The 21,251-nt window shown below is 39.1% G+C and overlaps 1 protein-coding gene across 1 annotated transcript in view; it reads right to left on the bottom strand.

Annotated features, from left to right (window-relative positions):
- Positions 1-2,236: 2,236 nt before the first annotated feature.
- The window catches only part of gucy1a2 (guanylate cyclase 1, soluble, alpha 2), a 43,902-nt gene continuing 24,887 nt past the window's right edge, over positions 2,237-21,251 (bottom strand). The window contains exons 5-9 of the mRNA XM_008286710.1: positions 15,373-15,585; positions 13,016-13,288; positions 10,171-10,314; positions 3,141-3,295; positions 2,237-2,603 (exon numbers count right to left, since the gene is read on the bottom strand). Of these exons, the coding sequence (XP_008284932.1) occupies positions 2,384-2,603; positions 3,141-3,295; positions 10,171-10,314; positions 13,016-13,288; positions 15,373-15,585 (1,005 nt within the window). The 3' untranslated portion in view covers positions 2,237-2,383. The remainder of the gene's footprint in view (positions 2,604-3,140; positions 3,296-10,170; positions 10,315-13,015; positions 13,289-15,372; positions 15,586-21,251) is intronic.

Below are 21,251 nucleotides of genomic sequence, written 5' to 3'. Positions count from 1 at the left end.
ATGGCAAACTAAGCACACTGCGGACTCCCTGCCAGGGCTGGTGGGATGTCAATATGCACTGATCCTGCACTTTAACAACTACACAACAGACAGCAGGAACCAAACCTTCACGTACAACACAAGATTAGCCTGTGCTTGGAGGTGTCTCAGAATTAAATTGGCACATTTTGTTTGATCCTTAAGGGGTCCAGCAACCAGTAAATCATTTGGCAAGATGTAGTGAAATAATTGCAACACGCCGTTCCTCGTCCATTCTTGGTGGAGTTTTGTGATATAAACGTGAATTACAACCTGATATCATCTCCAAAACGTATTTCGCCCCTTTGAAGCGCAGTTAATCGACCGTTTATTTCATCAGTAACTGAAAGTCATATTGTGATGTTGTTGTAGCATAGATAGAAAACACTTTTTTTTTTTTTTTACACCAAGAAGCACACACAGCTAGTACCACTCATTCAAATTGAATTTTAAAAATATTTTGGCCATCAGTAATGAGCTAAATTTAGCATGTGACGTCGACAAATCTCTGTGTGTTTCTTATAATAATGAAAACATTTCTACGGACATGTAAAATGTAATATTCCACAGAAAATACTGCCTCCTACAAAACAGCTATTCCAACTTTCATGTACTTAATATCTGATTTTTACTTCACTGATGAAGAACAACGGCAGCGACGTCATGTGACTTACATAATTGTAAATTAATACTCAAACGTGCCGAGTCAGACCATCCGGCTTCAACGCTTCACGTCCCACTTTATGATTACAGTCGATGAAGATGCTCTTGGACAAAATCTACTTTCCCACGTTTGGGTGACTGAGCTATGGTGAAGTTGTTGGAAGGCCTGAGATTTTCACTGAGCAAATCCTACCGAGTTTACCACCAAGCTAATAGAGTTGGATCTAAATCATGTTGGGTAAATCTGCACGGGGCTCGTATACACTTTTATATCTGCGTTGTAAAAAATAAATGCGATTAAAAAAGATTACGTGTGTAAATGTGAGCCGTGTCAAGTGTGCATACTGTGACTATGTGCACAAGTTAGCATAGTGCTATATTATTAGCACTATATTGTGTGTATTATTGGATCCGGACAAAAAAAAAAAAAGCAGGTGAATAGGAATTCAAATATTTGAAATTTTTGAGGAGCGTTTGATTTATCTTGCCTGCCACTTGTGACCAAATAAAATACACAACAAATCGCTAGTCCAAGTGACTTGCAACATCACAGATTTAAATGTGGCTTTTAACCTTTGGCACGTTATTCCCTCTATCAGGTTATTCACTGATGGCACAGAAATGTCATAAAACAAGTGGAATCACAAGATAAAAAAAGCGCTCCCTATTGTTTTTTTTTCTTCTTTTCAAATATTTCAATTTAATCCACCTTATATTTGTCCTTATATGAGCAGTAAAAAGGCACTGAGCTGGGAATAATTTTCAGTCCTACACATATTACCTGCAATGAAATGGCTGGATTGTTGTTGGTTATAGTTTGCTGTGGTTTACAAGCAGACAAGACTCTAAGATCAGCTTAGTACGAGCAGTTTTAGGCATTTGTCCGTTGATGAACCCCTTTTTAATTCAAATCTCCTTGTTTGGGCCTCTGATTCATCTCTCCTCACCCTCAACCAACTGGTCCTAGGTGGATGGTGTCAGATATAACAAGCAGCTGATGTTAGAAATACGTTTGGTAAAGCATGAAATGATACAGGGACAGCTGCAAGGGGACGAACGGGAGCTGTATTGTTCTTCATTAGTGGTCTTCCTTGTACAAGAGGCCATGATGCACAGCAAACATTGGTGCCATCTTCCGGAAATTCACACAACTTCATCCCTCGGCACCCACATTGTTAATGGAAAGTGAATTTGTTCTATTTGCGCAATTCCATTGCTAATGAGTGCAACACTGGTCATGTGTATGGCCTCTCTCCAGGTTTTCTCCAAACATCGTTGCGTCGACCCAGGTCAGGACACCATATGGGAGCGAGGACCACTGGAGAGATGCCAGGTCTGGAGCTTAGGAATCCAGCTAGATCATTAAGTTTTGTATTAAGGTTTCTCTGCTAATTGATTCCATCAGTACACTTCCTTGGGGAAGGGTCCTTGTGAGAGTAGCGCACTTGCTGTTCCGTAAGTCTTTTGAACCATATCTCCCTCGCTCAGGGGAGATGAGGGCATGTTGTTCTTTTTTACCTATGATGAAAGCGTTTTTCGAAGTTTCATTCATATAGGTCATCCCACAGGTCTGAACTGAAGTTTTTACATAATGCATTTGCATATCCAAAGACCTGTATAATTGGTTTCCTGCATGTTCCATGGGTTCAAATCCAGCTGCTTACATGATGAATATCTGTGTGTAACCTAGTGCGTATTGAATCTACAAACTTGTTTCTCTTAGAAACATGGTCCCAATGCTGTAGGAGACTTTCCTCATAGAGGCCGGAGGAGCAGAGCGAGAGCTGGTCAGTGAAGCATGGCTGTGGGATGTCCCCGCCTCCAGGAAGTAACACGTCCCTGGGATCTCTTTGGGAAAGTTTTCTGGGAGCTCCAGCCGTGAACGAGGGACAAATGAAAAAGAGCGGTCGTCTTTCAACAATCTGATGATAAGAGAGCAGAACAGAAGAACTTTTGTTAAAGAGTCCTACAAAGGAAGCATGAAACAGGCAAAGCAAAAAGATACTTCAGTAAATAAACATCTCACAGTTTGCCAGAATAAGCATTCATGTAACGTGTGGGTTTGTACATCTATTGCTTAATCTGTGTAATAACATAGCTTTGTTTGGATCCATCACACTAAACCTAATTAGTCATTAAGACATACAAACATGCACAGTGGGAATAGAAAGCAAAGTCAGACAAGGTGCCAGAGTTTTTATTACCTCAAATTAGATGAGATTAGATTAGATAGAACTTTATTGATCCCTTTGGTAGGGTACCTCAGGGAAATTGTTGATGATGTAAATGATGTACACATAATCATATGTCAAAAAGACTGAATCCTCACGCAAAATCAACCGCTTTGGTCGAGTAGAAAAACTTAAAAAATGTCACTATTGCATGGTTCAAAACAAGACAAATTTCTCTGTTTTTGTGAGTATACACATGTGCATGTAGTGTGAAGTTTGATTACTCACTGATAAGTTGTGGGACTAACATTGATACACCTCGGATGGCTTCCTGATTCAAACTTGCTGGCCAGTGTCACGTTGTTCCCAAACAGGCAATAACGTGGCATTTTAACGCCGACCACGCCTGCCAGCACCGAACCTGTATGGATGCCTATTCTTAGCTGGGAGAGAAAGAGAGGAAAAAGGTGGCAGGAGAAGGATGGAGAGGAAAAAAGTAGAAAAGGGAGAGATATTAGAGCAATGACATGTCTAAGGATTTAAGAAACTGAATTTTATGTATGTATCTTGACAACACACACACACACTTGACATGAAAATGAATGCAGATGCTGTTGTTACTGCATCTTCACTTAAGTCTCTGTCTACATTATTTGTCTCCTGTTCTCCATCTTAATTTCGTGGATATGTCAGTAAAGTCTAACCTAAAGTCAGTTACTTAAATGCCTTTTGTGGCTGATTCTAGTATCGCAAATGTGAGTCTGTTAGGCTTTCTTTGTTATATAGCATATGGGTTTTGGACTGTTGGTCGTATAAGCAAGCAATTTAAGTATCCCGTGTTACACTCTAGGAAATTCAAATAGATGTCTTCCGCTATTTCTTGAAAATGTTTGACAAAAAAAATAAAGACAATAATCAATTACAATTACAATATATACAATTTTTAGTCAGTGCATTCAAGATCCATAAGCATTGTGACAAGCTCGGGTGATTTGTGTCTGAATTTAACCCATCGTGACCTCAGAAATTATACAATAAGCATACCTGGCACTCCTGTGCATTTTCATAAATTAAATCCCCTTGCTGAACTGAGCTGATGCGATTAATTCATGCGCTGCCTATCCTGCAGCACAAAGGCTACCTTGTTTGTGAGCCAGAAGTGCTGTGTGTGCATTGATCCGATTAATGGAAACTGTACGGTGGCAATCATACTCCAAATTAGAGTAGATGTTATCTAATCTGATATCCTGTGGCAGCAGATTTTTAGAGTAATGAAAATCTTAAAATAGCGCGAGTGTAAGAGGGGAAATTAATCAAATTAATAATTGATGTCCTTCTGGTGACAGATATATGTCAGCAACATGGTGTTCATATTATAATCTGGCTGAGGTATGAATCTATAAATGGCTGGAGGCGCAGAGAAATCCATCCAGCTGCCGTTCCAATTCCCAGTCACTCGGGCAGCTATTGATTTCTACCACTTGGGGGGGAGAAAAAAAAGTCATCACACGTATTGTACAGTACACACGCAAAAACTCACAAAAGTCAGTGGATTTCTAATGGTCTACTTGAGCATCTCGTCACCTTGGCAACCAATGCCACCGTGTGCATTCCAGCACACTGCAAGGTAGCCATGGCAACAGCAGGCAAGGGGGGTAGTGAGATAGAAGGAGCACAGCCAGACGGAAAGACAATGGAGAGAGCGCAAAATAAACCTATAATTAGAAGGCGAAACCTTGACAGCGCAGGAGGAGAATAAAGAAAAACGAGAGAGACAGAAAGCGAAGGAGAAAGGGCTTCTAGGTGCACGAGTGTGACCTATTTTTGTAGCTAAACTGCTTACAGATGGCCATGTACTTGTCTGCCTCTACAACAGACAACCACTCACAACCACTCACAGACACACACACACAAACACACACACACAAACAAATCAGCATCCAGCAACCACACTCCTCTTTATTTTCTAAGTCTCAAAATACAGACACAGTAACACATACACTCTTCCCCTCCTTTTTTTTTTTTTTTTTTGCTATGAGTCAGCATCCATAGCACATGGCCTTCAGTGAGCCAAAGAGCAAATGGTGCAGCGGCACAGGCAACCAATCACATTCCAGCCCGTGACCAAGCTGACAGAACGATATGGAGACAGACTGAAACAGGAGAGAGTTGTTATTAAGGCGTGAATGTTGTTTCTCAGGTACTCAGTCAGCAGTTTGTTAGGTACATCTAGCTAAAACAGTCTAACACAAAAGTCCCGCAATAAATAAAGGTTATATTGTTCAGTTTTTGTTGTGTTGATACACCTGGACGTAGCATAATAAGTACCTCTGTATAAAAACAACCTCATAAAGGATCCTAGAGGTGAATCAGCATCTCTCTAACACAGTTTCATCTCAAACTGACTATTACCTTCATGATGGCAGGTCTGTTGTGTTGCACTAGATTAGTTTCAACCTGCTGTATCTAAGAAACTGGGAGCACATTGTACTTTTAGCTGTTGTAAGAAAACCATAGCATGTATTCAATTAAAGGTGGTTCAAATTCCTTTGCAGTTTTTAAGAGCTGAAATATTTAGTTAATTGACTAGTCAGGAAATGTTTCAAGGATAAATTCCAAACATATGCTAGTTCCCACTACTTCAATGTAAAACAACAACAACAACAAAACAGCAACTCTCTATTTAATATCACTGTAAATGTAATATCTCTGGACTTTGGACTTTTGGTCAGACAAGACAGGCAATCTAAAGACGCTAACATGGGCTGTGAGAAAGTATGATGGGCAAATTTTATGAAACTGAAAGATTAAATCAATAATATAAACAATTAGTTGTGGCCATAAGGGTTTCAGAGGTCCTATATATGAAAAATTAGGTTATTGATAGATGCAACATTGCTTTGTTGATGTTAAGTAATGGTAAAAGCCACATCTTTGGAATGCATGTACAATAATTATATAACAATTCTGCTCACCGTATATGTAATTCCACATGGTGCCATACCCCTACAGTACAGTACATGGGGGTAGAGTATAGAATTTATTGGCTAATCTGGTACTGTTGTATACCCATTTCCATAATACCCTCACATCAGCATGACAAGTCTCAGACAAGTTCTGAATCCAAAATACAGTTATCACGGATGTAATGTACTTCTGGTGGACACAAGCGCACATAAACACAACAATAAACTGATGTGAACACAAGCATGCATGTAGAGGGTGTAGAACTGAGCATATATAGTAGACACTACAGCTTCTGCAGTGTTTTTGGTGAAAAAACCTTTGAAGTTTGGGCACTACAAGCACTACATCCCTCGCACCTGCTCACCTACTCATACACCCACTCACGCACACAAGCACACGCATACATAAAGATCATGCCACAGGCCTGAAACTGAAGCAGTAATACAGATGAAAACAACTTACAATATTTGCTTTCTATATGTGTTTCTCTCTTGACATCTGACTCCTCTATATATCTCTCCGTGTTCCTGGATCGCGCTCTCCCATTTCTCTCTCACTAAACATTTTCTCTCAGTTCTCTGTCACAGCTCTCATGCTAGTTTGCATAACAGTGCAACACTGGCTGGAGCTGAGTGCACTCACTGAACAGCATTTATCATGCTGAAGTGTTGAATATCTCTATAACGCTCTGTTATACCAACATGAAGAGAAATAAGGAGGAGAGTGCAAAATGTAGAAAAAGCAAAAACAAGGATAAGAATTTGGAGAAGAAAGAAATGTGGAAAATTAAAGGAGTGAGTTAGAGAGAGAGGCTGCGGAGGAGAGAGAGGAGGGGGGAACGAAAGATAAAGAGGGGAAGAGGAAAAACAGAGAGAGAAAGTGGAAGAGCAAGAGAGCAGGCCAAAAATGCTTGGCAAGGCCTTTCTATTTTGAGACAAATGGACAATGTTAGGAGCACAGCATACACAGAACAGTGTCCTGTCTGTTATCCGGCACCTCTTCGTCTTAGCTTCTCTCACACATACAGGTTTTGTTCCGATCTGTGTCATGTATATATATTTTTTAAAAGATCAAAACTGGAAGTCGGAAAAATCATTCTGCAATGTTCTCTCAAACATCAAAGCAGGTTCAGCCAGGCAATATTCTATATTTCTCTTCTTCCTCTCCGACAAATTACAAGATCAAAACCAACGACGTGTCTGTTCTCGGTGCTTTCTAAATTACCAAAACCTGCTTCACTTTGTCATAGATATGTAGCTTCATTATTTTTTGGGAGGGTTAATTTATTACCTTAACAAGCAGATCAGTGGAGTTTTTAGCAGATGTTACTCAAGCAGAAGTAACTGTGTATTTGTTCACAGCTAAAAATAAATAAAATAAATCCTCATCCGTCGCTGGATCTGACTGAGCCACTGAAATAGAAGACGTGGCTTGACACCAGCATTGTTCTAAATGTCATTCTCCATTGCTGTACTACATGTGTGGGTTCTACTGAGGCATCCTAAGAGTGTTGGGTGACCTTCACTGAGACTGGACTAAGGATAGACATAAATAAATCATATCCTATGTTCTTTTTTTATTCTACTGAATTAACAAGAGCGCTTTAAATTCAACTCCCTCTGTTGTGCCTCCGTCCTTCCCTTCCTACTTATTATACTCATCTTTTTTGGCAGTGCAGCTTTCCTTTCTTTGTCTCTCTAATGTCTGACATTTAAAAATATAGCCACTCAAAAGGTACATAAAATACCGCTAAACGCAGTTCCGCAGATGACATGGGTTTAAGGTTAATAGTGCCTGATAACCGTCTGAAGGTGGGTCAACGCACGCGACACCACAAGCTGCTATTGTGATGAAAAGCAGACAGTTCGAGCATTATTTATCTTCACTGACTGTTTAACTGCAGCTGATATATGGGGCGAATGTTTTTCCTCTAGAAATACAACTGTTTTAAATGTACTACTGCCAACATGCAAAAGTAAACCAAGCTAAAAACATCCATACTGATACAACACAAAAAAGAAATATGAACAGGAAAGATGAGGAGAAAGTAGAATAGGCTGACACAGTTTAGATAATCTAGAAGCAACAACTGCACACACACACACACACACACATCACACTCTGATGCATTATGGTGCCTAATAGAACAAAACGTCGCACACACACATCCACATGGCCCACACTGCCGCATATAATCATCTCCCACTGTTACCACATACATGGACATTAAGAAACAACAATGGACTCGCAGGTACACGGCACACAAAGCCCCACTGTTGATTCATGCAGCTGGCTGGTGGAGAAAAGTAGAACTCAAACACATACATATACTATTAAGATGCACCATGTCGCTTTCCTCGTTTCATAAAAACACACTCCACTGATCCATTAGCACCAAAGACTAAAATAGGTATTCTGTGTTACGCAGTTTCTCTCACTCTTACCACACTGTTCTCCTACTTGGCCTAGTAAAACTACTGGAAGTGTAATGAAAAATGAATGATTCACTATGGAGTTTTCTTGATTTTTGACATATGCAATTAGGTGTTATAGTGTCTGTTTTGTTGTTAGGTCTTTACTAAAATGCACACCACATATAAATAAATATCTATCTTGTTCTTAATGCATTTGAGCATCCAAATCAATGTGGTAATCGATCATAAGCCCAAAACAATAACTACATGATGAATATTTGCAATATAAAATCTAAGTACAAATCTACACCCCAAAGCGACTGAACAATTCACTGACCTCAAAATAACATCTTTAGTGGTTGCCTCAAGAGCGGTAACACGCCAAACAAATCTTTTAGCAATGCATAGTAGATGTCACTAACGTCTCAAAAATAATGCATTCATCTGTTCAGTTTTCTGACTAACTTTGGTCCAATTCTCCATCAGAGTCAAAATGTTTAAAATTATTTACATATGCAATGAAGGACAAATACAAGGTTGCTTATGGAAAAGCTGCAAGACACTAAACTTCTAAAGAAACGCATTTCCATAGTGAAGTGGCAGCTTAGTGAACGGTGCACAAAAACTACGCAGTCTCTTAGGGTTTGCAGAGGAGGGATGAAGTAGAAGTAGTTAATATCTTTTTTTAAAAATGTAATATTACGCAAATGAAGCTTCAGGGAAAATAAACATCTGCACTGCATCACAAAACAAAGGCCATATATTTAACTCTCTGAACCTAAAGCAGTGTCTATTTTTTTGTTGGTGTTTGTTTTGTTTTTTTTGCTGCTGTCACATTTTTACTAACCGTGGCTCCACTTTTACTGCACTATAAAGTCCTGCACCACAATGGAAACAGCACAACTTTGTCTACAACTCAAAAATATCTTTATAACAAAGTTCTAATGTCATAACAAGTTGGATTTCTTTGACTACTTAATTCATAGCAATTTTAAAAACCTGAAATCACCATGTACCACATTTTTTCTAAATGTCTCCTGGTGTTACTAATACTGTGAAAACGATACATGTATAATAGTTAATTTCCCTGACAGAATGGTATGTCAAGAGATGAGTAGTTCAAGGACAGTCGTAGAGTTTAAAATCCAGCAATCCTTTCTGATTCTACAGTTAGCAGCTCAGACAAATTGTGTAATTTTGGCAATTTTTTAAAAGATTTCTTTAGAGGCCTAATGACTTTGACCATTATTCAAACTGTTATGTAGTAACTACAGATAATGAGACAACAGAATATGTGTGATTCAGTCAGCGGGTGACTGATTGATTGATGACACTACATACACATTTAATTACGGACACCACAAAGTCAGGAAAAAGAAAAAAAAAGTGTTTTCACAAGTTGAATAAGGGACAAACAGTCTAATGAGTCATTATCAGGGGATCATTTGTTAAAAAAAACAACAACAAAAACTCACTGTGGAAGTTCAGATCAGACTAAGTTAGTTTGATAATAACCAGTTCAACAAAACTGCTCCCACATTTGAATTTACATGCGCACTTAGGCAAAGACGTAGCTATACTTTACAGGAGTCAAAGAAAAACAATAAACAGTGCATTCAACTGGAGTTACAGACAGCGTTCTCTACTAAAAAAGAGATGAATGACTGCACAGATAATGTAAATGTAAAAAGGTATTCAGCGATAAGGTTACGGATGCAGAACAAAAAATGTATACACAGACAAAGCAAACACTCATACAGATCCCTGAACACTGCTAACAAGCCACATGCTCAATAAATAAATGCTCGGAAATCATCTGGATCTTCTCGTTTCACTCAATACAACAAAAAAACACAACACAACAAAAGCACTGCAGACCTTGGCTACTACCCAACTGCCTCACACACCTGCGTGGTGAAGGATGAATGAAAACTCACCTTGATTGGTTTCCCATCAGGTGTCAGCACTTCCTCAGAAAGCTCCATCATCTTCAGAGCCATGTGTGCGATTGGTTTTGCGTGACTGTCAACCTTCTTGTGAAGCCCTCCGGCCACGCAGTAGGCATCACCTATTGTTTCGATCTGTGTGAGAAATGGAAGAAGAGGGGTGGGAACTGAGATGAATGAATCATTGTAAAATTGAGTGTGGCTGCTGTGAGTATAAGCTGATATGTGAAACTAAGTAGCTTCTGAGTAGTGGAAAATTAAAAGCACTCCTCCATTCCTCGTTCGATATAAGAAGTAAAGTATCTGTCTGTTTCTCTCTCTTGGCCTACATCCTTCACTGTAAGAGTTGGTTAGCATTTGAGAGGATCTCAGTAATCCCACTTACAGCACCTTTCACTGCTGCTGACCCATTCTGAGGAGCCCAACCACAAACAATACAACCATGTCCACTAATTCCTGACATGTTTTGATGCTTCTATAATCAGTTAAACTTTTAAAAGTGTTTTGTAAAAGGCAAAATAAGTGGGTTAATTTTATTTTATTTGGAACCATGAATGGACTCACACATAGACGTGTGCCATACTGTACAGTACTAGAGTCATCTTAAGGTAATTTATGTCTGCTAAGTGGCAAATATTCTTTTCCACTGTGAGATAGACTAAATAAAAACTGTTGGTAACATGACATTACAAAGCTCATATTTACCAAAGACTAGAGAGGTCAGAGAAGTGGTCTGCCTCAGTGATGAATTGGTGAGTAAAGATGGTTGGATCAACTTACCCAAGTACACTGTTGACCATAAAGTTGGAATAATTTTGTTTTCAGACACATTCCTCTTTTTATTTCTGTTTATACCCATCAGTAATCACTTCTGACCAGGTGCAATGATTACATACTGAGTCCGAGTTACCAGGTGAAACCAATTCTGACTTCAGGATCTGACTGAAGAGTGGGACGTCCTGCCCATTGACACCATCAACAAGCTGGTGGACAGTATGTCATGATGACTGGTCAGGGGTGGTCATACTCAATGTATTATAATAGTGACTGAGTGACACTTGAAAGAGTAATATTGGACATGCATGAAATCCCCTTGAGTATGTGTGTCCTGTTAAAGTGACCAAGGTTGAAAAATTAAAACAAAACCCTCAATCCTATTGTTCAATAACTCCGATTTTGTTTAAGCCTGAATACACAGGATGCGAAAATGAATTGTGATTGATTGTGATATGTATTGTACTTATATTGTGATATCAATGAAGTGTTGAGAAGTTATACACTTTATCTATTAAGAATAAATCACATTGTCACAATCATATCATGAGAAGAGGTAAAATAATATTTAATTCCAATTTTAGAGGCAACAGTGTATATCCAAAAGACATTTTCTGAATTGGTTCCTTTTAAAACTATTTTAATAAATATAGTGGACTGGCCAAAACATAAGGGACAAAAAAACAAAAACGCTTGAATGGTGCTTTGCTGTGCATTTTTTAGGGGCTGCTGTTGTGTTTTCATTTCAATAAAGCTTCTCCAATCCTTATCGGTTGGTTATAACACTAACAGAGGTTTTATTCTCAAGTAATCTGTTAGTAATGAGGGTAAATGGTGTACAGAGCTCTTTCCAAAACTGTCGCAGCAGCTGTGTGCACAGATAAAGTATGATTTGAGCCATAAAGCCAAGTATTTCATAGTCCCAGTTTACAGCTTTTATGCCACAGTTTACAGCAGTAGTAAGTCTCCCCTCCTGTACATGTGAAAGTATCACGTGAATAAAGCGAACGAGAAGAGCCACTTTCATGGACGCGTTGGTATATCTCCAGATGAAGGAGTGAGATACGTGTCATGACAGATGACGGTCTTGAAAAAAAAAAGATAGCACAAGAGGAGAAGCAGAAAAAGAAAAGAAAACTAGGAGACAAACTGCTCTCATTAAGGCCTGCCAACGGCTAAATCATTTCGACAGTAACCATGACAATGGCGACATATGGGTGATTCAATCTCCTCACCATGTCCTCCTGCTCCTGCTATCTCTCTTTGACACACAAACTTCTACTGCGATGCACATAAACTCTATTTCTCTCTACCTTCCTCACTGTATCTCCGCTTCCATTTCGCGGTATATCTAATATGTGACATTTCTGAGAACTGAAATACCACAGGAAAAGCACATTTTCATAGAAAAGTGATAATTACATGTTGTTGTCACGCTAACTGAGGTAATGAGATAGAGAGGAAAGATGATGGCAATGGTGATGATGGAGAGAAGCAAAGGTGGAAAGAGTAAAAAAAGAATAGAAAAGAACTAATCTGGTAATAGAGAGGAAGGATGAAAAGAGGGAAAGATAGCAGACCACAGTGATGACTGTAACTAGGCCCAAAGCCACACTGTCAGATGGACAATATTGACACATCGTTGTTAAGCTCTCACAGACCGGCCATTAATCAGTTACTTTTTCCACAACACAAGTGCACCCACACATGACAGCACACAGTGTACACACACACACACGCACACAAATCCAGTACAAATTGACAGTGACACACCCCGGAAAGGTTTAGCTGGTAACACTTTAAAGACTCCGAGAAATGAGGACTAACTTTCTGGGAAGCTGTCACTTCATGAAAACAATTATGATTACCTCATTCTCAAGAGGAGTACAGATTAGCCAGTAAGGCCACTGCAGTTATTGCTGCCTCTCTTTCCCTCTCTGACATATCACTTTTTTTTTCTTTTTTTTTTTTTTTTTACAGTTTCACAGAAAATCTTGCCCCAATATCGCAACAGGTTTTACTACATCACATGAGGTAGGTGCACATCTTTTTGTCTACTGACCTTATAAACATCCAAAATGCCACACTGGTAGTCGAAGCGAGTGTAAAGTTCATTTAGCATGGAGATGACCTGCATGGGCGTGCACTGGGCGCACACGGCGGTAAAACCCACGATGTCCGAGAACAGCATGGTGACATCATCAAATTTGCGAGCGGGCACTGGCTGACCCTGCCACAGTTTCTGTGCCACATCCCCCGGAAATATGGAATAAAGGAGATCCACCGTTCTCCTCTTTTCCTCCTCCAGCGCCTGATGAGTCCGCTCTAATGTGGCCTGAGAGAGGAGAGAGGGAGATTAGGAGGGTTTGTTCTCTGCTGTGCTTTGCTTTGATGAAGGCACTGATGACAGCGATGCTGAGATGTGGGAGTACTGCACCAAATTAAAATTGCTGGTGTCGGCAAACGTATTTTTGTGTGATGTCATTTTGATTGTGTGTATCTGTATATGTTTATTTGTGTCTGTGGGTTAGCTTCTTTATGCCAAGTCTGTCTGATGCAGTGCTATGCCACTGTTCAAGTAGGCAAGTTGACTAAGATATAGCTATTTATAACAGTGGCCTGGGGGAGTAATTGCAGTGAGAGAGAGTGATGCAATGAGCAGATTCATAGGATTGGGTCAAGACTCAGTGATTTGCTCAAGGGTACTTTAAATTCAAATTATAAGAGCAAATCCCAGGAGACACATTCTTCCAGCCAGTATGGATTTACACACTCAACACAGATATTTAACTCGTAAGTACCATGGATTTAGCATGTTTGCTTCAGTGAGTTGTCTCATGCTGTGATTTGTCATTTTGATTGGATGCCAATATTCAGGAACACAGGTCTCACCTAGAGATGTTACACGCTGATGCTGAAATTCTGACAATGTGTCAGTACTTGTTTTTTTATGGTACCAAAAGGTAGTGTAGATACTGGACCATAACAACAACATGTGCAACAACTGCAGCAGCAGGTCTGCTGACACTTGTAGAAAAAATAAGTTGTGCATGGATACATTTTTGCCTTTCAGTTGATCGAGAACAAGTTATAGACAGCTAAAAGCAGAATAGAGCACTTTGAATGAAAGTAAACATGTCAAACCTATCAGAGCCCCTCAAAGACAAGCATCCTGATCTGTACACCAAATTTAAAGCGAACAAGCTTCAGTTGTTAACTATAGGCTACTTTAAAAAAACACCATCAACATGTGTATGTCCTGAAATGTTACAGATATTGCGAAAGATGCACCCATAGTAGCAATGCTCCAAACACAATGTTCAGCTAGCATTAGCGGGCTTAGGTTAATGGAGCAATAGCACTCAACAGTTAGGTCTGTGCTGCTCATACACGACCACTACCAGTCTGTAAACATATGACACGTTAGCGCACTGTGTGTACAGGAAACCTTTCTTAATCTGAGGTTATTTGATGATTTTTTTAAATATCAAATTTGTCATCAAGAAATGAGAAATTTCAGTGTTATTGGTAGCAAATACCACATATCTGGGTTGTTATAAAAAAATACCTGAATCCGTCAGTGGCTGTTTCCTCAATAGCACCACAAGGATGTTTTTTATTCAAACATGTAACATTTAAAAAAAAGACAAATCTGTAAAAATGAGGCAGGACATTTAATCAGTGGAATCGTTCTGGGCTTATAAACAGTTATAAGTAATATATATATATATATATATTCTTTGGTAACGTTTGGTGAAATAACAGCAAAGTAAAAGATCTTTGGACCTCTGCTTCGTCTCTAATCTCCCCTAATATGACTCTGTCAGTGGGCAGCTCCAGACAAAGAGTAGAGGACAAGAGGGGAGTGGCGTGATAGCTTAACTCATTTTGTTGAGACTGTAATGGACAATAAGTGATATGCCTCATCTTTAAGTGCATGATTGAGATCACAAGAAACAACTGCTGACCTCGTGGCACATGCAAGCAACACAGGGCACCAGTGGATTGTGAGAAGCTGCTACCTTATGCACTTTCTTGTTGCTGACACCTAAATGCACTCTGTGTATGTTTTTACTGTTCGTAGCTGGTGGGGATTAGTGGTAATGAAATCCCCCTGACCTAACAACAAATCATTTTACCAGTATGACCTGTGTCATGACACAAGCTGGTGCTTGTTTGTAAAAGAGTGCCTGCAATATGTGACCAGTCTATACTAAATGCATCTATGCTGGTCAAACAGTTCCCTCCTGTGAAACATCTTATGTTCACGTACAACAAAAGCCACACTGTAACAAATAATCTGACCAGCCTCTGTTCCGTTTTCACAATGGTAAACGTGTGCAATAAAGTGAAATTAGTTTTTAAATACAGTGCTCTGCAGCTACGAATAGATCCAAAATCCACGAGCGACCCTTTTACCTTGAGTTTGTCCATTCTTTTCTTCAGGCCATCCTGGGCCTTGGCCTGCTCCCCCACCAGGATAACGTCCCGCGTGGCATCATGGATGGGGATATCTGACAGATGGAGACCCCTGCCCATCAGCTCTTCCAGCTTATCAACACGTGGAGAGCCCAGAAACATCAGAGAGCAGGACTCGGGCACATGGATCATCTGACCCTTCAACTCCATCACCTGGCAGGGAGAACAATCAAATGAGAGGAAAACGTGAACTCAATGGGCAGGGGGTTTTTGTGTGTGTGTGTGTGTTTTTGTTGTTGTTTTTTTTTTAAAATTAATGTTGGGTTTTTTTCTAAAAATAAAGTAAGTAGATATTCACTTCGAGTTAGTGAAGAAAGATTGTGAAAATACACAGATTTAGACAGCTACGATTAACGCAGGGTAGTTTGTGTGGTTATAATTGGACTCTCATTATTATGAGTGCCATGTCCACCTCGTTACTGCTTTTCCCTAAACAGCATAATTAACGCAAAAATAATGAGTTACTGAATTTGTACCAGTCTAATAATTGTGTCTTCTATGATTTCTCTCTACATAAATATCAGTGTAAGAGGTACGCAAGTATTTCCACTATCCTGCTCCATTGTAACTCCCTAAAAACATCTCACGGTCATATTGGGGCAATAGCTGTACATTTGGTTGAACAGAAATAATGTAAAACATGTGCTCAGAAATCACACTTTATCTTTGCATACAATTAGTATTTTACAAAAATATAGAACATAAAATTCAACACAATGCTCGTATGGACCCGTACAAATAAATATACACCAACACAAACACACACAATGCAGCAGACACATACAGTAGATTACTATGATTTAATTGACACTTTGAATTACATTTGGCAAGGCAAGGTCTGATGGTATAATGAAGATATAATGCATGTTGACCTGTATGGAAAATCTGGATAAACTGGTAGCCACTGGTTTCACTGGTTTGACTCACACAGTCCAATCCAAAGGTTCTCAAACAACAAATACTTTACCCAAATACCTTTCAATATCTATGATCATACACACACAGTGTCTTTGAAGGTAAATATTTTTTGGCAGAATTTATTTCGGCAGAACTTATTTTTATTTATTCATCCATGTTTTTAGCTTTTTTTCGTGCCCATTGTGTTGTACATCACAACAAGAAAACACTTCAATACAGTACGTAAAATAAGGAACAATTAATGTGGAATAAAGAAGAAGTAATGATGCCTCATCCAGAACCTGTTTTACATTAAATAAAATACCAATACTTTTGCTCACTTTATTTGTTATGTAATCTATATGAGACTTCCATCTAAGTCTCTCATCCAGCATTACACCCAAAAATTTTATTTCAGAGACCTTTTCGATGTTGATATCATCAACAATGATCTTTTCATGTTCATCATGTTTCCTTGTGCCAAATATCATGTATTTTGTTTTGCCCCAATTCAAAAGTGATGTATTTTGATCAAACCATTTTTTTAAGTTAACCATTTCCCTCGCAACATCCACTATTAATTTATTTAAATTGCTTCCAGAATTGAAAACTGTTGTGTCATCAGCAAATAATAAAAGATTCATATTACTGGTACCCTCATAAATATCATTAATTAACAAATTAAAGAGCTTTGGTCCAATATCTGAACCTTGTGGAATGCCACATACAACTGTTTTGTAATTTGAATTATAGTTATAATATTGAACATACTGTTGTCTATTATTTAAATAACTCTCTAACCATTTATGAATATGACCCCTTGTACCATAGTTATGTAATTTTGATGATAAAAGATTATGATTAACAGTACTGACTGCTTTCTGTAAATCCAAAAACACAGTCTCCATATATTGCTTATTGTCAATAGCACTATGTATCTCTTCAGTAAAGTGTATCAGTGCATCAGAGGTTGACTTATTTGACCTAAAACCATATTGGTGTGGATAAAGTAAATTGTTTTTCTCTAAGAACGTGTCTAATTTATGTGTAAATAATTTTTCAATTATTTTGGAAAACTGGGAAAGCACCAAAACTGGTCTGTAATTATTGAAAATATGTCTATCTCCATTTTTGAATAAGGGAATTATTTTTGCAATCATCATTTTTTGGGGGGAAAACTCCTGTGCTAAAAGAGAGATTACAAATGTAGCTAAGTGGTTTGAGTATGCAGTCAACTGTGTTCTTAATTATGGTCATATCTATTCCATCGCAATCAGTCGAGGTTTTGGTTTTGCATTTTTGATCAAGCATCGGACAAATTGTGCAATTTCTTGTAAAATTTTAGATGAACACTAGCAAGGTGTGCAGATTCACAAACAACTGCATTATTACAGCCAACAGTGTCCGTGAAATAGTGACACTTGGTTTCACTGGTGTCTTGACGTTTTCCTCACAAGCACTTCTACGTGATGACAAATGTGCACAGGGCCCGCTAAATGTCCTTAACACAGGTGTGAGAAGTACAAACAAAACAAAGTGCAGCGTATTCCTTGCAGACGAGAGGGACCGAAACAAGCATGGGTGGCACATAACCCAAGGAGATGTTAGGGAAAGACGTTACTGCCCTTTTGAACATGACTCTCAGTTGTGTCATGGTGCTAACTACCTCTGCTAGAGGCCGTGTGGACGAGCCACTCTTCTTGATTCCTCTCTCTCTCTCTGCCTCAGTCCTTGCCCCTGTTCCTTCCTTTTCTGTAGTTTCTATTTTTTCTTCTCCCTCCATCTTCACCTGTCTTTAATTCCCATCTGGTTCTCTCTCTCTTCTCTCTGTCGCTTCCCTTCCCTTCGTCTCTCTCTCTCTCTCTCTCTCTCTCTTCCTTTCTCCATAGTGTCAGATAGATTATTCCGCCAGTGAGCACACTGCAGCCCTGTTTTATTTATAGCACAAGGCTCTCCTAGGTCTGCATAATACATACAGTCTACATCTACACACACGCACACAGTATTTCCCAACACACACATCCAAGAGGGAGACAAACATACTGCCTCCGACTGTCTGTTTCTCAGAAATACGTATAAACATGCAAGCAAACATATATGCACATATGCAGTCTACAACCCACTGGGTCAGAGTTCAAGACATACCTATCCCTTGTTGAGAGTTAGTTAACAAGAACTGCTAATTGACTTAAGTTTGTATGCTAAAAGGCATCAAGATTCTACATTACCTTTAAAAAAAATTAATTAAAAAAACGTACATCTACAACATTTCAGAAACAGTTGTGTGACAAACCTATGTACACTCTCAAATGCACGTGCACCAAAAAAAAACACATGCTCACGTGAACATATGTCAGGCAGAGCTGCTGTTTCCAAACGTTGTGTCTGGCCTAGTGGGAGGGCCTACATGCCTGACATACTAACAACCATCTCCATGGAGACTGTAAAATCAGGAAAGCCAAATACAAAATGAATAATGCACTCAAATGCTGCTTGTATAAATATACCATTCTCTGTCTTGTCTGTTTCTACTCAGTCTTAAAAGGTCTTTCTGCTACTGTCTGCCTCTCAAGTATATGAAGTAACTAAACACAGTATTAGAAGTGCTTGCTCTTTAAATCAAAAGGGATTTTAGGTTAAGCTCATAAATTGATCTCCCACATTAAAGAACAATGTCTGTTAATTAAAATATTGCTGATTTTTTTTTTTTGTAGTTTTGGTCATAATTTCTAACAGCATTGTACTCTAAGTAATTGCTGAGATCTGGAAACACAGCGACATTGCTTGAGTCTAACAGGGCAGGATACAGGTCACAGTTTCACAATTCACCTTCAGTTAAGCACTTTCAGAGATCTCAGCAATTACCTTGGTGAGTATAATGGTGTTATTAGCGACAGTGATATCATAATAACAAGTAACATGAGATCTAATAAGATCCTAGTGCTCACAAACAACCGTTATTCTTTACAGTCCTTTTAATTAGACAGGAGAAACTGAGACAACTGACATGTGAGTTATACAGAACAGGATGTCTTTCGTTTCTTGTGCGTTCCGTGTGTACATCTGATGGGAAAATAAATGGCATGTTTTGTGGAATCAGACAGCCACAGTTACAGGATACGTACATTTGATTAGGGATGTATGATATATCGGTGGCCGATATATTATTACCTGATAAGCAAGAAAATTAAATTACTGTTATTGTTCTGATAATGGAATTTCAGCCGATAATTACATCTGATAATGTGGAGCATGGCTGCGGACAAGAGACGCCACTCGTGGTGATTTTGGCCTCTCAGTTTTTCTGTCCTCTACTTTGCTGTCTGTGTCGCTGACTGTTTACACACACACACACACACATTCACAGCAACACACAGCGGAGAGAGCGTGACTTCTTACTCAACGAAAGTTAACATTGCTTGTCATTCTCTAGCCCAACAGAATCCGCTAAAAACTGTGGAGCAGTACGTTTTTCAAGCACATGCTGAACAAGTCAAATGTAAACTAAAAAAGTCAACATCTTCAACCCTTCCTCAACAATATTCTGAAGGTACTTTAATGGTTTCCGTGGCCTACAGATGCTCTTTGTGTAGGGTAAGGTAAGGTCATCTTTATTATCTCCAAGGGGCAGTTTGCCCAACAGTCAGCAGTAAACAAAAACCCAGTAGTACATAACAACCACACACACTCCAAACCACACAAACTTAGACAAAAAAAAAAAACTCCATTGTACCGGTGCAAAGAGAGAAAGTCTATTTCAACCAAATATTCTAAAAAGAAAAAGACAAAAAAGAAGCAGAAGCAAAGAAAAAGAAAAAATAGTATTTATCTTCCTCTTCATATTTTTTGCATTTGCAGGATTAATATTATCAGTTATGTTATTGGTATTGGCCTCAAACAAATTGTATTTAGCTAACTTGACCAGAGCTGACATTTTAATTGTTAGGAGTCACTTTTGCTTTTGTGTAGTACGGTAAACCAGCAACAACAATCTAACACTTGGAAGTTGCCATTTCCATTAAAAAATGCTGGATACATGTGAACTTGACAAGCCCCAGCTAGGACAAATGTCTCATCAAGTCGACGTTAAACGGCTTCCAAGGTAAAGTCAAGGTCACCCCATTAAGTCCAGACGTAGTCAGTTTCCTGTGCACAGTGTAATGTCTCAGATGTGGGCTGCCCTGCATCAGCATCAGCAGACAGTCGCCACAAACTTCATCAAGCAGAACTGGCATAACCTTCTGCAGGGACTGCAAGAAGACAACATCCACAGCTGGTTTTGTTTTCCGTTTACTGATCTGCTATTTAGTTGGGGTTTTTTTTTGGTTACTGTTTCAGGGCTTTACTGTTACACAACTATTACACAATGAATTTTCCATCTAACAACTGTTTTTGTTGTCTTGTTATTCATGTACAGTAGGTATAATTATACCAGTGTCTCACCACCTTACTCTCGGTATCTGTCTCTGTTCCTCTGTCACTCCCATTTTCTGTCTTACTCTGTAACAAACTCACACACACAGGGACACACACACATACACACATCCCTGGAGGCAACTGCGTTGGCCTAGTTGTGCGTCTCTGTTTAACTCAGCACTCTCTTCTGCTTTTGCCTGCATCTCTGTCATCACAGCACAGAGAGAAAGGAGAGGTGAGTGAACTGTGAGCAGGGAAGGCAAAAGGAACACAGTGGTTAGAAAAAGAAAACACCACGGACAAAGGGGAAAGGGGAGGAGAGATGAGGACAGAGGATGAGCTAAAAAAGGGAAGAGAAATGGGGTGGAAATTGCAAAAAATAGCAGCATTGCAGGAAAAAGCTGGAAAAACACAGGGGAAATAAAATGCACACAAAAGAAAGATGAAAGCAAGATGATACCATCCATCCATCCATCCATTATCTATACACTGCTTAATCCTCACTA

Source organism: Stegastes partitus, unplaced genomic scaffold (assembly GCF_000690725.1).
Source record: "Stegastes partitus isolate 25-593 unplaced genomic scaffold, Stegastes_partitus-1.0.2 Scaffold465, whole genome shotgun sequence".
In the NCBI taxonomy this organism is placed as follows: domain Eukaryota; kingdom Metazoa; phylum Chordata; class Actinopteri; family Pomacentridae; genus Stegastes; species Stegastes partitus.
The sequence above is the reverse complement of the archived record's forward strand: the minus strand, read 5'-3'. Positions and strand labels throughout refer to the sequence as shown.